Below are 15,186 nucleotides of genomic sequence, written 5' to 3' on the forward strand. Positions count from 1 at the left end.
GGCACGCATGAAACAGCTGTTCTGCAGGACGTGACACGGGTTTGGCAGTCGTGTGTGTGTGTGTGTGTGTGTGAAAATATTTATGTGAAGCCATGTCAGTGGATGGTTAAGACCTTCTCTCTCATTTTTACCTTTGAAAACACCATCCACTGAGTCCTCCTTATGTGGAAAGCTTTGTTGAAACAACTAGGTGAAGGAAATTGCGGACAGCCAGAGGCAACACTTGTGGTGGGTGGCCAAACTCCTCATGTCTCGAGTTGAGCCCTCCCTGGTCACATAGTGCTATGAATTACGTTGTGCTTCCATTCTGTCTTTGGTTTACAGGGAAGAGTAGATGGGAAAAAGGAAACAGGCTCCAGTTAATCCAGTCCATCGTTGGAGATGCCATGTCCCTTACCCTACAGGAATCTAATTGTACCTGAAGGCTTGGGTGTGAGGGTCACGTTAGGGGGTGAGTGTGGAGTTCTGGGCTCCGGTGAGATGTCAAGCCAGTCCACACCATGTGCTGACAAGTGACTTGGCACAAGTGCCCACCCCTCGGAGCCTTAGGCCTCCTCTGTGAAGTTGGGTTACAGACACCGATGTCATGGGGTGGTTGTGTGACCATGCTCTGCCGAGGTGGACTTAATGATCAGGACAGAGGTAGTCTGTTAACACAGGTGACAGTGGGGACTTACGGGCTGATTCGACCAGCTTTCCCCTCCTTTTAGACCCCTTGGCTTTGCAGAGCTGTGTGCTGCCCCAGCTGTCACCTTTCTCTCAGCTGGATCCTATGGCCAGTGTCTCTGAACATCTCCTCCTGGGCCCCAGCCTCCAGATCTGAGAAGCTATGGGTTTCTAAGGCTCTGGGGGTTTTTGGAGTAAGGGTTTATTTATTCAGTTTTTCTTTAGTTACCAAATAGGTAGTTGTCCTGTTTATTCCAGATGTGTTGCCTTCAAAGAATCTAGGGATGGGGCAGGTGGCTGCTGTGAGGCACGAGGTGGGCATGGTACAGGGTGGGAGGTGAGCTCCAGACCCACATGGATGGGACAGTGGGGCTGGGAGCCACTGCTTGGGGGGCAGTGCACTCAGAGGGCTGGAAACAACGAGGTGGGGATGAAGAAGGGTTAGCGACTTCTTGTCCTGTAGAGACTTTCTGGGGCCGTAGTGCCAGCACTGGCAGGGTTCAGGACTCCAGGCTCTCGGTGGAAATGCAATTGCACTAAATCACGGGGTGGAACAGCCCACTGAGCCTCATTTTCCTCCAGTGAGAGAGAGGCTGGGCGGGACTCTCTCCCTCACTTGGGAGTTTTCTCTGTTAAACACAGTGTGTTTAGTGGAGTCTGTGCATCCACTAACACCTAAAGAGGCCTCACTGTGGGTCTGCGTGCTTCCCTCCCCGTGTCTCACTGCTGCTGTCTAGGTGTCTGCCACTGGCTTTAATCTAGGTAGCCCGGGGAGGTCCGGAAATCTGCATTGTAAGCAAACACTGGTGGGGTTTTTGTTCACCTGGAGAACAGTTTAATTTTTTAATTTTTATTAATTTTTTTTTTTTTTTACAAAGACAGAGAGAGGGATAGACAGGGACAGACAGACAGGAACGGAGAGATGAGAAGCATCAATCAGTTTTTCGTTTGCGCATTGCTACACCTTAGTTCTTCATTGATTGCTTTCTCATATGTGCCTTGACTGCAGGCCTTCAGCAGACCAAATAACCAGATTGCTGGAGCCAGCGATCTTGGGTCCAAGCTGGTGAGCTTTTGCTCAAACCAGATGAGCCTGCGCTCAAGCTGGTGACCTTGAGGTCTCGAACCTGGGTCCTTCCGCATCCCAGTCCGACGCTCCATTCACTGCGCCACCACCTGGTCAGGCCTGAAGAACAGTTTATGAAATGAAACTGAGAATTGAAAACCTCAAAATTTAAGTAAACAAATTGATTTTTGTCACAGAGAATGGAGGTTCATAACCTGGCACCCCTCATCCCCAAGGGCCTAAGAGGGGACTAAAGAGCCTGACAGAGTTGGTTGGTATAATGAGAGGGCCTGGGCTTGGACTGGATTTCTTCTTACTCTGAGGATAGTCTTGTGCTGATGGAGACAATCATTGCTGGTCGCCAAGCCTCTGTTGAATGAGAGCTGGAGACACCGTGATTTCTTCATAAATCCCTTTCCAAGGTTGAGGGACGTGTCCATGTCGGAGCCCTGGGGGAGGGTCAAAGGAGGCAAGGAAGGAAGGAGGGGAGGTGGAGGTGGGACCCCCTGGTCACAGAAGTGAGACACAGCACTCACAGCTGTGCAGAGGGTCCTGCTGCTCTAACGTCCTGCATCTCTGAGATGCTGGTCTCTCCGGGCCCTTTGATGCTGGCTGTGTAACCAAGGTCACTCTGTCTGCAGCCGGTGATGAACAACGACAAGCACTGCTTTGAATGCTACGGCTACGACATCATCATAGACGACAAGCTGAAGCCATGGCTGATTGAGGTAAGTGCTCCGTGCAGGCCCACTCACCCCCAGCCAGCCCCAAGGCTGCACCCTCTCCAGGCTCTGCTGGCCCAGCCTAACGGCCCTCAGACTGGCGGCAGGACTAGGGCATCTGATAAGGGTTTAAATGTAACAGGGACAGATGCTCAGGTTTGTCCATTTGCTGATGGTTGAAAAGGAGCCCACTCCGGGTCACCTCCAGTGGGCGTAGCCCACAGACAGCAGCTTGTGGCTGGGATGCCCTGGCTCTCCAGGGTGCTTTCAGGTGAGTCCCTGCTCAGAGGCCCTGCTGTGTCTTCACAGGGAACATTGTTCCCATTCAGGAAAGGAGCTCACAGATCCGGAAGCTCTTGGGAAGTGGCGGCATACCATCCAGAGATAAGGAATGTTATCTTTGGATGAAGGCAAAGTTTGGAAGTGGATTTGTCTCTGTATCAAGGCATAGCTGGATATAGTGGAGGCTATTCTAGGAAGTTCTAGAAAGGGCAAGGTACATATAACCTTTTCCTGTGACAAGCCTGGGTGATGCCGCCTCAGCAGCTGTGGGTGGTGGCATACCCCCTGAGACCCAGATGGGGAGCTCACCTGGCAGGGTTGCCCCACTTTGCTTTGCAGACCAGAAAAGGAGCCCAGGCCTCTGAGGGGGCACAGGGTCAGATGCGCTGTAGGAATGAAGGCCGTCTGCTGGAGTAGTTCACCTTTCTGTGTGCCCTGAGCATCCTTGTCTTCTCACCATGCTCACTGGGACATGGGTGGCTCGGCCCTTTAGCACAGTCTCATTTTGAGTCAGAAAAGCTAAGTCTCAGAGCAAGCCATGATGGGTGATGTGTAGGGAAAGTCAGCAGGAGCCCCTGCAGGAAGCTGCTGGGAGAGCCAGGTAATCAGAGAGCAGACTGTGCCCATAGCAGTGCTTTCCAAGCTGCTTGTTCTACTGCCAAAGCTCTGTGTCTGTGTGTGTGCGTGCTTGTGCACATATGCATGCTTGTGTGTCGCATGCATATGCACATGTGCATGCATGTGTGCATGCTTGAATGTTCATGTTATGTGTGTACAGGTGTGTGCAGTGAACAGGGGAGATATACATAAAATATTTTTCTTTTTTTTTTTTTTTTTTTTTTCATTTTTCTGAAGCTGGAAACAGGGAGAGACAGTCAGACAGACTCCCGCATGCGCCCGACCGGGATCCACCCGGCACGCCCACCAGGGGCGGTGCTCTGCCCCCCAGGGGGCGATGCTCTGCCCATCCTGGGCGTCGCCATATTGCGACCAGAGCCACTCTAGCGCCTGAGGCAGAGGCCACAGAGCCATGCCCAGCGCCCGGGCCATCTTTGCTCCCATGGAGCCTTGGCTGCGGGAGGGGAAGAGAGAGACAGAGAGGAAAGCGCGGCGGAGGGGTGGAGAAGCAAATGGGCGCTTCTCCTATGTGCCCTGGCCGGGAATCGAACCCGGGTCCTCCGCACGCTAGGCCGACGCTCTACCGCTGAGCCAACCGGCCAGGGCAAAATATTTTTCTTTTTTTCCGTCTTAAGCAGAGTTACTTGAATAGAAGTCAAGCTTTCCTTGATGAGCCAGGATCTTAACTGAGAATATTACTTCTAACATAGTAGCATCTTCATGTTAGCACACGCTTAGTAGGAATTACGGTGCTACACGGCACTATCATAGTGGCTGCAGGGACACCTGAGGCCCTTCAGTCCTGTTCACTGTGCAGATTAGACACCCTCTAGCAGCACAAAGGCAGTCTGACTGTGTGGGAGACACCGAAACCACGTGCAGATCTGCTGCCTCTCCCCCCAGGTCATTACAACTGTGCCTGAAATAAGTGTGAGTAGGTGGTGACTGAGGGCCTCTGGGGCTCTCTACAGAGTAAATGTCTGCTTTTAACATCTGGGTTTTGTGACATTACTTAGCTCCTCAGAGGCCTTATGGGACTAACTTTCTATCTATCAAATAGGCTTCTCATGTGGGTAAGACTTTATGGGTGAGGTATTATTCTTTTAGCAATACAGGGCCCATTACTCTTTACCTCAACCCTGAGATGCTCTATACATGTTCCGGGTCATTTGGTTCACTAATCTAGCAAAGCTCTGGGTGGCTTTTGGTACTTGGGACAGAGCTCGTCACACAAGTAGACACTGATGTGTTTGTGATATTCGTTGACCTAAAATATTTGTGTGAATACTGATTTGTAGATCACAATCCTAATTCTGTCTTGAAATATTAATGTTTCATCTAACAGGTAATAAAAGTAGATCACAAAATGCTTTCTCTAAAGATGCCCTGAAGACAGTAGATATTTACAGCATGAGACAACAACTTGACCTACTTGCGTGGTAGCAGTGTCTTCTCTTGCACTGAGTGCTTTCATTCCAAAGTGATGCAAGTGGCCTGGGCCAGACAGCTCAGTTGGTTAGAGCATCCTCTCAGTGCACAGAGGTTGCCAGTTCGATCCCCACTCAGGGCACATACAGGAACAGTTCGATGTGTTTGTGTGTGTCTCTCTCTCAAATCAATAAATAAATTTAAAAATAAAATGAGACAAAAATGACACAAGTGAAGGATGTGATTTCTTTCCTCTCGTAGGTTAACGCCTCCCCATCTCTCACCTCCAGCACTGCCAATGATCGGATCCTTAAGTATAACTTGATTAACGACACCCTCAACATTGCAGTCCCTAATGGCGAAATCCCAGATTGCAAATGGAATAAGTCCCCCCCGAAGGAAGTTCTTGGCAATTACGAAATTCTGTGAGTTTGCGTGTGACCTTGCAGTCATCCTTGTGTTGTTTCAGACTGAGAAGTGCCGAGGCCCAGCTTGGATTTTCTGGCTATGTGTGGACTTGCCTCATGTGGGCAGGGTATTTCATTCATTAATGATGTTATAGGATAGATCATGTTGTAGCAGAAAAGTGTTTGGGTGCTATACCAGGCCTCTGTCTGGTGTTTGTGTAATAAATATTGAAGCACCTGGCACATGTCAGGTCTCAGGCACCACCGATCCCTGTCTGAGTGGTGTTGGTCATACTGCCCTACAGATGCTGAGTGTAGTTTCCAGACATCATTCTCTCCTTCACTACCCTGATGTCTCATTCATGTTTTCTTTGTGGTCATTGCCAAATGCCATCTGGTGACTTGTATGGAATGTCAACTGCAGGGCTGGGACTGTCCATAGTAACAATTTAACAAGGTTTTGCTTCTTCACCTCATAGCCCCTTGAGATGCCAGGACCCCAGGGTTAGGGTTAGGGTTAGGGTTAGGGCAGGGGCCAGGCTGCTTCTCTGGGCACCATGGGATTTGCCACACTTCAGCCCAGTGACTGCTTGGTACCGCAGCTGGAGATTTTGTTTCTCTGTTTCTAGGTACGATGAGGAGCTGGCACAGGGTGATGGTGCTGACCGAGACCTGAGGAGTCGTTCAGGCCTGTCGCTAGGGCCCAAAGGGGGCCGGTCAAGAGACACAGGGAGAACCGTCCCCACAACCTGGAAGTGACCACCAAGTAAAGGCAAGATTCCAATCTGGACCCACCACTCCCAGCACCCGGGGCCTCACTGAAGACATATTTTGAAATTTCCTTTTTCTAGAGCTTTTTTTCCCTTTTCCTAAGCCCTGTAAATAAATAAAGGCACTTCTTTGGAAGGTTAAGGAGTCTATTCCCAGGGAAAAATTCAGTTTCTCTTTGGCTCTCATGCAGAAACTCTGAGACCAGACATGTGGGGGTTTTCCTCATGCCGAGCAAGTCTGTATTCTCTGGCCAGTTCTGGGTATCCCACAATTTAATTCAGTTCTGACTCTGTCTACATGGAGGTGGCAGCGGGTCCCACAGGTGAAGGGCTCAGTCCCACGAGGCTGCCCCCACTCTCAGTGGTGGGAAAGCAAGGTCTTTCATCCGACAGCTACTGTGGTTTCATTTCTTTTGACTATGACTTTGAGGGAAACAGGCAGCTAAAAATATTCCTCAGTAATTTGTCTTTACAAAGGACTCTGTGTAGGTGCTCTCAGAAGACAGCAGGCTCTGTCCCCTGAGTTTCATAGGTGACTCACTCTGTCAGATGAGCCCATGTGGTTTATGTGACGTCAGCATCTGGATTTGCTGCTGAGGTAAGTGCTGTTGGCAGCTGTCCATGGGACAAGCTCCTGTGTATTTACATGAAGCTGCCCTGGACTCTGTGACTTACGGAAGAATATAGGAGGAGACCCCAGTTGGTCAGGCAGCGTGACTGATGCATCCTAATGACCCCTGAGGCGGGTGTTACCCTTAGTGGAAGCTTTTGCTGAGGTTACATTTGCCCCGTTTACAGAGTTTCATTCGCTGTCTTGGAATTAAAACTCCCCACCTGTTTTAGAGGATGTTAGTAGTAGGACTTTGTTCTCACTCAAGGTATTCTGTGGGGGCCATACTGCAGATAGCAGTCTTTCCTGTACCCATGCGTAAACACGTGTCACATTTACATGTCATATCGTGTGTGTGTGTGTGTGCTCATATATGTTTAATGACATTTCACTGCTGCTTAGGGAAAGGTCCTTTAAATGGTTATAGTGCCATATGAAGTGCGAAACATGTTGCAAATGGTACTTAGCCAGAATTCAAATAAATTGCAACATGGGCGGATTTGTCTGCTTTGTTCACTTTAATGCTGAAATTGTTTCAACATATTGATCTGATTTGGATGTGTCTTTTGTGCATTCCTCAATGTTTAGGTCTAATGTTGACGGTGTGGCTCTGAGCCTCTGAGTCAGACCTGGGACCGAGGCCTGGCTCTGCCTGGGCTGACAGTCCCAAGGCTGTCAGTGGCTCTTTGGACCTTTGCTTCCAAAATGTATAATAAGGATAGTTAATAATATTTGCCTCAGAAGTCACAGTGCCACTGCCTGCATGGCCTGGTTCCTGTGACAGCTCTGACTATGTCTTCTTACCCAGGAGGGAATGTCATCCCTGTGGCTGTGGCCTCCACCCTGAGCCTCTGCACACAGCTTGTCCACCCACCAGCTCTGACAACCCAAGTTCCTGGTTAGGTTGTTTTATGTTTGCCTCTGAGATGTACCCGGAAAAGGGTGGAGTCCCGGTGGGGAATGTTGGCCTTGGTCTGAGCATGGAGAGGCATAACGTTGTCTGTTTGCTGATGACCAGGTTGCTAGGTAAGAACAAGTGTCTGCTAAATAGATTTGTGTCCACTATTGACTGCCGCATTAGTGATGTCATGTTCTGGGGCAGATGCTTCCTCTCAACACTTCCAGAACACACATGGATAGGAAGTGTGTAGAGTCCGAGGCAGGCCTGGGAAACCCGTGGGGTTGTAAACAGAATGCACATCACTCCCTCTGACCACCCCCCCCCTTTCAGACAGAACAATTTCTGTTTCCTATCAGCTCCCATTATTTGTTTTCCTTTTGATTGGGAGAGAGGGGGAGTTTTCAGGCTCTGAGGTTTGCAGCATCTGGTCATCTTCATAATGATTTTTTTGTTTAATTTTTTTTATTTTTCCCATAGTAAACTCATCACGTGCCTGCTTCCCAAGTGGGCTGCTCCCCTATATTCCTTGGTGGGTGCTCCAGCAGGGAATGAAGGTATCTTTCTAGATGTCCCCCCTCTTCCAGCCCAGCAGTCCCCAAGCCAGGTGATAGACTCCTCGCTCATTCTCCCACCTAGAGTGCTGCTGGAGCCCCATCCATCCCAGGCTACAGCCCTGCGGCATCCATTGGGTTCCAGCTTCTGGCCAGGAGGATTTTTCTGATTTGTGGCATTTTCCTCCCAACACAATGATTCCTCCCAGCATTCCATAGAGTTTCTCACCCTTAGAGACCCTTCATATGGATGGTCCAGCCACCCCAAACTCACCTGACTTCTCTGCCTGCATCATCCTTCCCCCAGGAGACTAGCAAATTCCGCCCTCCCTCCAGGTCCCATTTCCAGCTCTGCTGTCTCTCCCAGCCAGCCAGCCATGATGGTGCTTCCCCTGAACCACCTGTCCCTTGGTCTCTCCAGCATCAGATCATCAGCCTCCAATGGTCCAGAGAGGTGACCAGGGTCTGCTGCAGGGACTATGGCCAGCTCACCTCTGGGCCCAGTGCCTGCTGCTGCCCAGTGATCAAGTACCCACAAGGTGTCCACAGTGACATGAGCTGTGCCCAAGTGGGATGCCCTTGAGTATTTCAGGACCCTTTGTGAGGAAAGGGGCACTATCCAATTTTTTTCCTTGTTTCTCATTTAGGAAGATGTATTTTTATATCTTTTTTGTTTGCTTGTTTTAAGATTTTATTTATTGGTTTTAGAGAAAAGGAAGAGAAAGCTAAAGGTGGGGGAGGAGCAGGAAGCATCAACTCACAGTTGCTTCTCATATGCACCTTGACCGGGCAAGCCCAGGGTTTTGAACCAGCGACTTCACCATTCCAGGTCAACACTTTATCCACTGTGCCACTACTGGTCAGGCCAGGTCAGGCTTTTTTTTTTTTTTTTGTATTTTTCTGAAGCTGGAAACAGGGAGAGACAGTCAGACAGACTCCCGCATGCGCCCAACCGGGATCCACCCGGCACGCCCACCAGGGGGATGCTCTGCCCACCAGGGGGCGATGCTCTGCCCCTCCGGGGCGTCGCTCTGTTGCGACCAGAGCCACTCTAGCACCTGGGGCAGAGGCCAAGGAGCCACCCCCAGCGCCCGGGCCATCTTTGCTCCAATGGAGCCTTGGCTGTGGGAGGGGAAGAGAGAGACAGAGAGGAAGGAGAAGGAGTGGGGGTGGAGAAGCAGATGGGCGCTTCTCCTGTGTGCCCTGGCCGGGAATCGAACCCGGGACCCCCACACGCCAGGCCGACGCTCTACCACTGAGCCAAATGGCCAGGGCTCAGGCATTTTTTTATAAAACTTTTTTATTGGGGTGACCTTGTTTAATAAAATTATACAGGTATCAGGTGTACAGTTCTACAATACGTAGCTGTGTATTGCATTCACCACCCCAAGTCAAGTCTCCTTTCATCACCATTTATCCCCCCTAGATCATCTTCTACTTCCCCTACCCCCCTTTCCCTCCTGAAAGAATACCTTTCTGCTGTTGTAAGCCACCCGGTCTGTGATCATTTGTGACAGCAGCCCCAGGAAAATAACCAAGTGGGTGAGTAAAAGAGAGAGCTGCAGAAAATCCAACCCTCAAACAGGTGGCCCACTGGTGACAGGTGACACAACTTGTTCTCAGTTTGCCTCCGCGGCCCCAGGCCTCAGCTGTGCCTGGCCTCATGACAAAGCCCCCATGGCTGTGGCTCTGCAGCAGGGAGGTCTGTGGGGTGGTCTTGGAGAAGAGCCACATGTTGCCTCTTCTCTCTCAGGCCTAGGCCCCCACTTCTTATCCACCGATTGACTGCCTGCGGGCCCAGCCGTGTGTCCCTGGTCCTCTAGTTACTCTGTCCCCTGAATGGACTACCAAGTTAGATGCTTTGGAGAAAGCCAGCATTTTCTGTTTTGTTTGTTCGTTTTTTTTTTTAAGGAATGTGATAGCTAAACATAAATAAATTGCTGATGTAGGTTGTAAATGACTCCCTTGCCCAAATAATGGTGTAAAAGCAATGTAAATGGAGCCACTTTATTTTATTTTATTTATTTATTTTTTATTTTTTATTTTTCTGAAGCTGGAAACGGGGAGAGACAGACAGACTCCCGCATGCACCAGACCGGGATCCACCCGGCACGCCCACCAGGGGCAATGCTCTGCCCACCAGGGAGCGATGCTCTGCCCCTCTGGGGCGTCACTCTGTTGCGACCAGAGCCACTCTAGCGCCTGGGGCAGAGGCCAAGGAGCCATCCCCAGCGCCCGGGCCATCTTTGCTCCAATGGAGCCTTGGCTGTGGGAGGGGGAGAGACAGACAGAGAGGAAAGAGAGGGGGAGGGGTGGAGAAGCAGATGGGCACTTCTCCTGTGTGCCCAGACCGGGAATCGAACCCGGGACTTCTGCACGCCAGGCCGACGCTCTACCACTGAGCCAACCGGCCAGGGTAAATGGAGCCACTTTAGAATGGAAGTCAGGCCTGACCAGGCGGTGGCGCAGTGGATAGAGCGTCGGACAGGGATGCGGAAGGATCCAGGTTCAAGACCCCGAGGTCGCCAGCTTGAGAGTGGGCTCATCTGACTTGAGCAAAAAGCTCACTAGCTTGGACCCAAGGTCGCTGGCTTGAGCAAGGGGATACTCGGTCTGCTGAAGGCCTGCAGTCAAGGCACATATGAGAAAGCAATCAATGAACAACTAAGGTGTCGCAATGAAAAACTGATGATTGATGCTTCCCATCTCTCTCTGTTCCTGTCTGTCTGTCCCTGTCTATCCCTCTCTCTGACTCTCTCTCTGTCCCTGTAAAAAAAAATAAAAAAGAATGGAAGTTGGAGCTGCCATCCCAGAGGAACTCTTGCATCTGATGTCTCAAACCTTCAGAATGTTGCAAACAGGGCAAAATCACCTCTGCACTGGGCCTAAAGCAACATTGTGTCCCAGAGAACTGTTGGTAAAGATAACAAGATAGCAGATATTATGATGAGTGACCTGATGACTACTGGACTAAAGTTTTTTTGTTTTTGTTTTTGTTTTTAATTTAATTAATTAATTTTTTTACAGAGACAGAGAGTGAGTCAGAGAGAGGGATAGACAGGGACAGACAGGAATGGAGAGAGACGAGAAGCATCAATCATTAGTTTTTCATTGCGCGTTGCAACACCTTAGTTGTTCATTGATTGCTTTCTCATACGTGCCTTGACCGTGGGCCTTCAGCAGACCGAGTAACCCCTTGCTGGAGCCAGCGACCTTGGGTTCAAGCTGGTGGGCTTTTGCTCAAACCAGATGAGCCCGCACTCAAGCTGGCGACCTTGGGGTCTCGAACCTGGGTTCTCTGCATTCCAGCCCGATGCTCTATCCCCTGCGCCACCGCCTGGTCAGGCTGGACTAAAGTTTTTAAGAATTGTTTACAATTAGCATCATTTTGTTAGTTTACCTGCATTGCTAGAAATGCTTTTCTTCTATTGATGTCATTGGTCCCTTCCCTTTCTCAAAAATACCCCTGGCCTTTGCCTCCTAACTGGAAAACTGTATTTCTGCCTGAATCACTGATTCTAAAATAGCTAGTCTGATTAATCTCAAATAAATGCTTGTTGCCTCTCACTTTGAAAGGCCTTTTGGCCCAGGCCAGTTGGCTCAGTGGTATAGCATCGGCCTGGTGTGTGGAAGTCCGGGGTTTGATTCCTGGTCAGGGCACACAGGAGAAGTGACCATTTGCTTCTCTACCCTTTTCCCCCATCTCTCCACCTCTCTCTCTCCCTCTCCCACAGCCATGGCTTGAATAGTTCGAGCAAAGTTGGCCTGGTGCACTGAGGATGGCTTCATGGCCTCTCCTCAGGCACTAAAATAGCTCAATTGCCAAGCGATGAAACAGTAGCTCAAAAGGGCAGAGCATTGCCTGGTGGATCCTGGTTGAGGCATATGGGAGAGTCTGTCTCTGCCTCCCCACTTCTCACATAATAATAATAATAATAATAATAGCCTCTTATTTTTAGGTTATCAACAGTAATGGCAGTAACATGACCTCCACAGAGGGCATAGATCCACATGCCCTGGAACTTTTGTGCCTCCTGTGTCTGGTTCAGGACTGTTCTCTCCCTCATTATTTAACTCCAGTGGGTAACCAAATCTTCTTGGTTTTTGTCTTTAGAATTGGGTCTCCTCTGTCATCCTGACCCTCACTCCACCGTCCTCCCATCCCCATGGCTTCCAGGCCTTCCCCCTCCCCTGCCCAGGGAGCTGCCTTTCTGAAGTGCACACCTGGAGGGTTAGGCCCTGCCGCTGCTGGAAGGCCTCCTGGGGAGAGGAGGCAGGAGGGCTGTCTCCAGCTGGGGTCTTGCCTGTTGTGGCTGAGGATTCTGGGCAGGCCTGGCCATCTCTGTTTGACCTTGGCGCACGAGTGCCATTCTGGCTGGAGCAGTGCATTGGCCTGGAGCTCCAGGTATGCCTCCCACCCACCCACAGAGCAGGGCATTGTACCCCACCCCCACCCCTTAGGCCTGCCTGCTGACTGTTGGGTGGTGAGGTTATGAAGAAAAAAACATCTTAATTAAAAGAGGTCCGCAGAGGCACCAGGGGCTGTTCGAGCCAGGGAGACCACGAGTGGTAGACTCCCTCCTCCGGCTTTGTTCCCAGGAGAGAGCACTCCTGACAGGCAGGAGCGGGCCTGGCCCTCATAGCTCAGTGTTCTGTGAAATGTGAGCACAAACAGAGCATGAGCATCATCCAGGCCACAAAAATGACCAAACCTTCCCCATCTCGGCTGCAAGACCGCCTGCCGCCTTCCCACCACAGCTGCGGGAGAGCCCCCCCCCCCCCAGTCTCAGCTATAGCCTCCCCTCAGGCTGCCCTCTTTACATGAGGTTTGTTTTTTATTTTTATTGATTTGAGAGAGAAATGTTCATTTGTTGTTCCGCTTATTCATGAATAACAATCATGCCGTCACCGGTTGAGTCTTTTATGTGCCCTGACCAGGATCCGCACCCTTGGTGTGTCAGGGTGGCGCTCTAACCAGCTATGCCAGAGTCAGACGGAAGCTTCTTTTCTGAAAGTACCCAAAAGCCATCTGCTCAGACCACTCCTCCCGCACATCACTCAGCACACCCAGAACCCCATAACAAGTTCTCTCTAACACCCTCTTACTGAGCACCCAGGGTTCCCAGGCTGCGGTCTTCCTCCAGGCACCAAGAAATCTACCCAGCCTGTTTACCCACAGGGGTGCTGGTCTTTGTGGGGTGAACATGATGATGTGAGAATCTAAGGATTTAACATGGGAAATGTCATTAGTTTTTTTTATGTTCTTGAGAGAAGCATCAACTTGTTGCTTCACTTAGTTGTGCATTGATTGCTTCTCATGCATTTTGAACCGGTGACCTTGGTGCTCCTCGTTGACACTCTATCCACTGTGCCACTCCAGTCAGGCTTCACTAGTTGTGACATAGTTTTAGGATTGACTTCTTCCTCAAGGTCAACAGAGGCCTTCTTGGGTAACAGCTAAACACATTTTCAGTTGGTGCTGCTGGTGCTGTGAGTGGGGAGCGAATAACCATGATGGAAGCTGGTCATGGGCCTCGGGCATCTCTACATGGGGACACCCAGCCCCTCCTTTCTTACTTCAAAGTCCGGGGAGAACCAGGTAGACCTCTGCTGCTGAGGGCAATGGTGTAGTCATTTAAATTTTACAAATTACATTTCCTACAAATCCTTAAGGGTCTACTAAATTCAAAACAAAACAAAGTGAAAACAAACAAATGCTAACACCTAATTTGAGAGCCCTGGAATTCTGCCCAGTCCTTTATGGGGTGAGGCAAGGGCTTCCCAGGGTCACAGAGGTAACAAAGGGCAGAGGCTGCATTGGGAGCTGGTGCACATGACTTCCCACCTGACTCTCCTGTGCAGGGAGTGGCCTCCTGTGGAGCAGGCAGAGAAGGGGGCCACAGCAGCAGGGAAACACTGGGTCACTATGGCAGCCAGACTGTATCCAGGGATTGAAATGAGAGCTTATAAAATTGACAAGTATTAGCTGTCACTAGTGACAGTTTGGGACATCAGAAGTGCACAAGGGCAACTGCAGGGGGAAGTAGAAGGAGGACAGACTTAGGCATCAGAAGACCCGGCCCTCTCCCCGCCCTGCTGCTCACGTTCTGTGTGTCTGCAAGTTACTTAGACTCTCTGAGCTTTGCTTTGTCCTTTGCTGGGTGGAGAGTATAACTTGTGTACTACCTACCTCGCACAGCCAGTATGAGAAAGGGATGGTAATAATTGCAAAGTGCCAAACTGGTATTATAATATTTGCTATAACCTTTGGTCTAAGACCTAATGCCTGTCCTCCAAGAGCTTTTAAACTGTTTCTTGTAAGGACAAGACCTATGCAACAATCAAAGAGACAGCATAGGCTCGGTGCTAGTGAGGCAGCATGGGTAATATATGGTTCAACAGTCATGATCTGGGCTAGCTGGGTGATCTAGGCTGGCTTCTTAGAGCTGTGTCTTAAAGAATGACACTGCAGGGGAGACAGAAAATGGTGGGGATAATTTCAGAAAGGTGGTTCAGAGCCAGATTATAAAAGGATCCTGAATGTCAGGCTTAAGAATTTGGACAAATTTCATAGGTGCTCAGGAGCCATTGAGTGTTTTTCAGGAGTAGAGTGACAAAACTGGTGTAACTCTGGGGGGTGGTTCAGAGGATGGACCAGGTGGGGAGAGGCTGGAGCACAGTAGTGTGAACTAAAGTAGAGCACTGAGAATACCTGGGGTGGGGATGGGGCAGGCTTCCCACACTTGGAAGATCTTCAGACCCAGGAGCAATTCTCAGTTGCCCAGTAGGGGGCGGATTGTAAAAGGGGTTGAAGCCTGGAAAGCAGAATTAAGTTGGCAAAGTTGCCTTAACTAAAATACTTCCCAGGAGCTGTTCAGTTAGGTCCTGTTCCTACATAATTTCATGACATGTTTATGAAACTATAATGCTTTGATAGATTGACCAAATAGAAAGTCACTGATTTGCTTCAGTTTCTGAACCTGGTACTAGTTAAAATGAAACCAGAACTTTCAGAATAAGATTTAAAGTAAGTCTGTGGAGGCCCTGGCCAGTGGCTCAGTCGATAGAGCATCAGCCGAGCATATGGACATCCTGGGTTTGATTTCCGGTCAGGACACACAAAAGAAGAGACCATTGCTTCTTTCCCCCTTCATCTCTCCCTTCC

General features: G+C 50.0%; 1 protein-coding gene across 11 annotated transcripts in view; it reads left to right on the forward strand.

Moving 5' to 3' along the window:
* The window catches only part of TTLL1 (TTL family tubulin polyglutamylase complex subunit L1), a 31,314-nt gene extending 24,246 nt beyond the window's left edge, over positions 1-7,068 (forward strand). For all 11 annotated transcript variants that reach the window (XM_066256070.1, XM_066256015.1, XM_066256005.1 and 8 more), the window contains 3 exons: positions 2,374-2,460; positions 5,044-5,207; positions 5,819-7,068. In XM_066256070.1, coding sequence (XP_066112167.1) covers positions 2,374-2,460; positions 5,044-5,207; positions 5,819-5,948 — 381 coding nt within the window. In that variant the 3' untranslated portion in view covers positions 5,949-7,068. The remainder of the gene's footprint in view (positions 1-2,373; positions 2,461-5,043; positions 5,208-5,818) is intronic.
* The last annotated feature ends 8,118 nt before the right edge of the window (positions 7,069-15,186 follow it).

This window comes from Saccopteryx bilineata, chromosome 1, assembly GCF_036850765.1.
Source record: "Saccopteryx bilineata isolate mSacBil1 chromosome 1, mSacBil1_pri_phased_curated, whole genome shotgun sequence".
Taxonomy (NCBI): Eukaryota; Metazoa; Chordata; class Mammalia; order Chiroptera; family Emballonuridae; genus Saccopteryx; species Saccopteryx bilineata.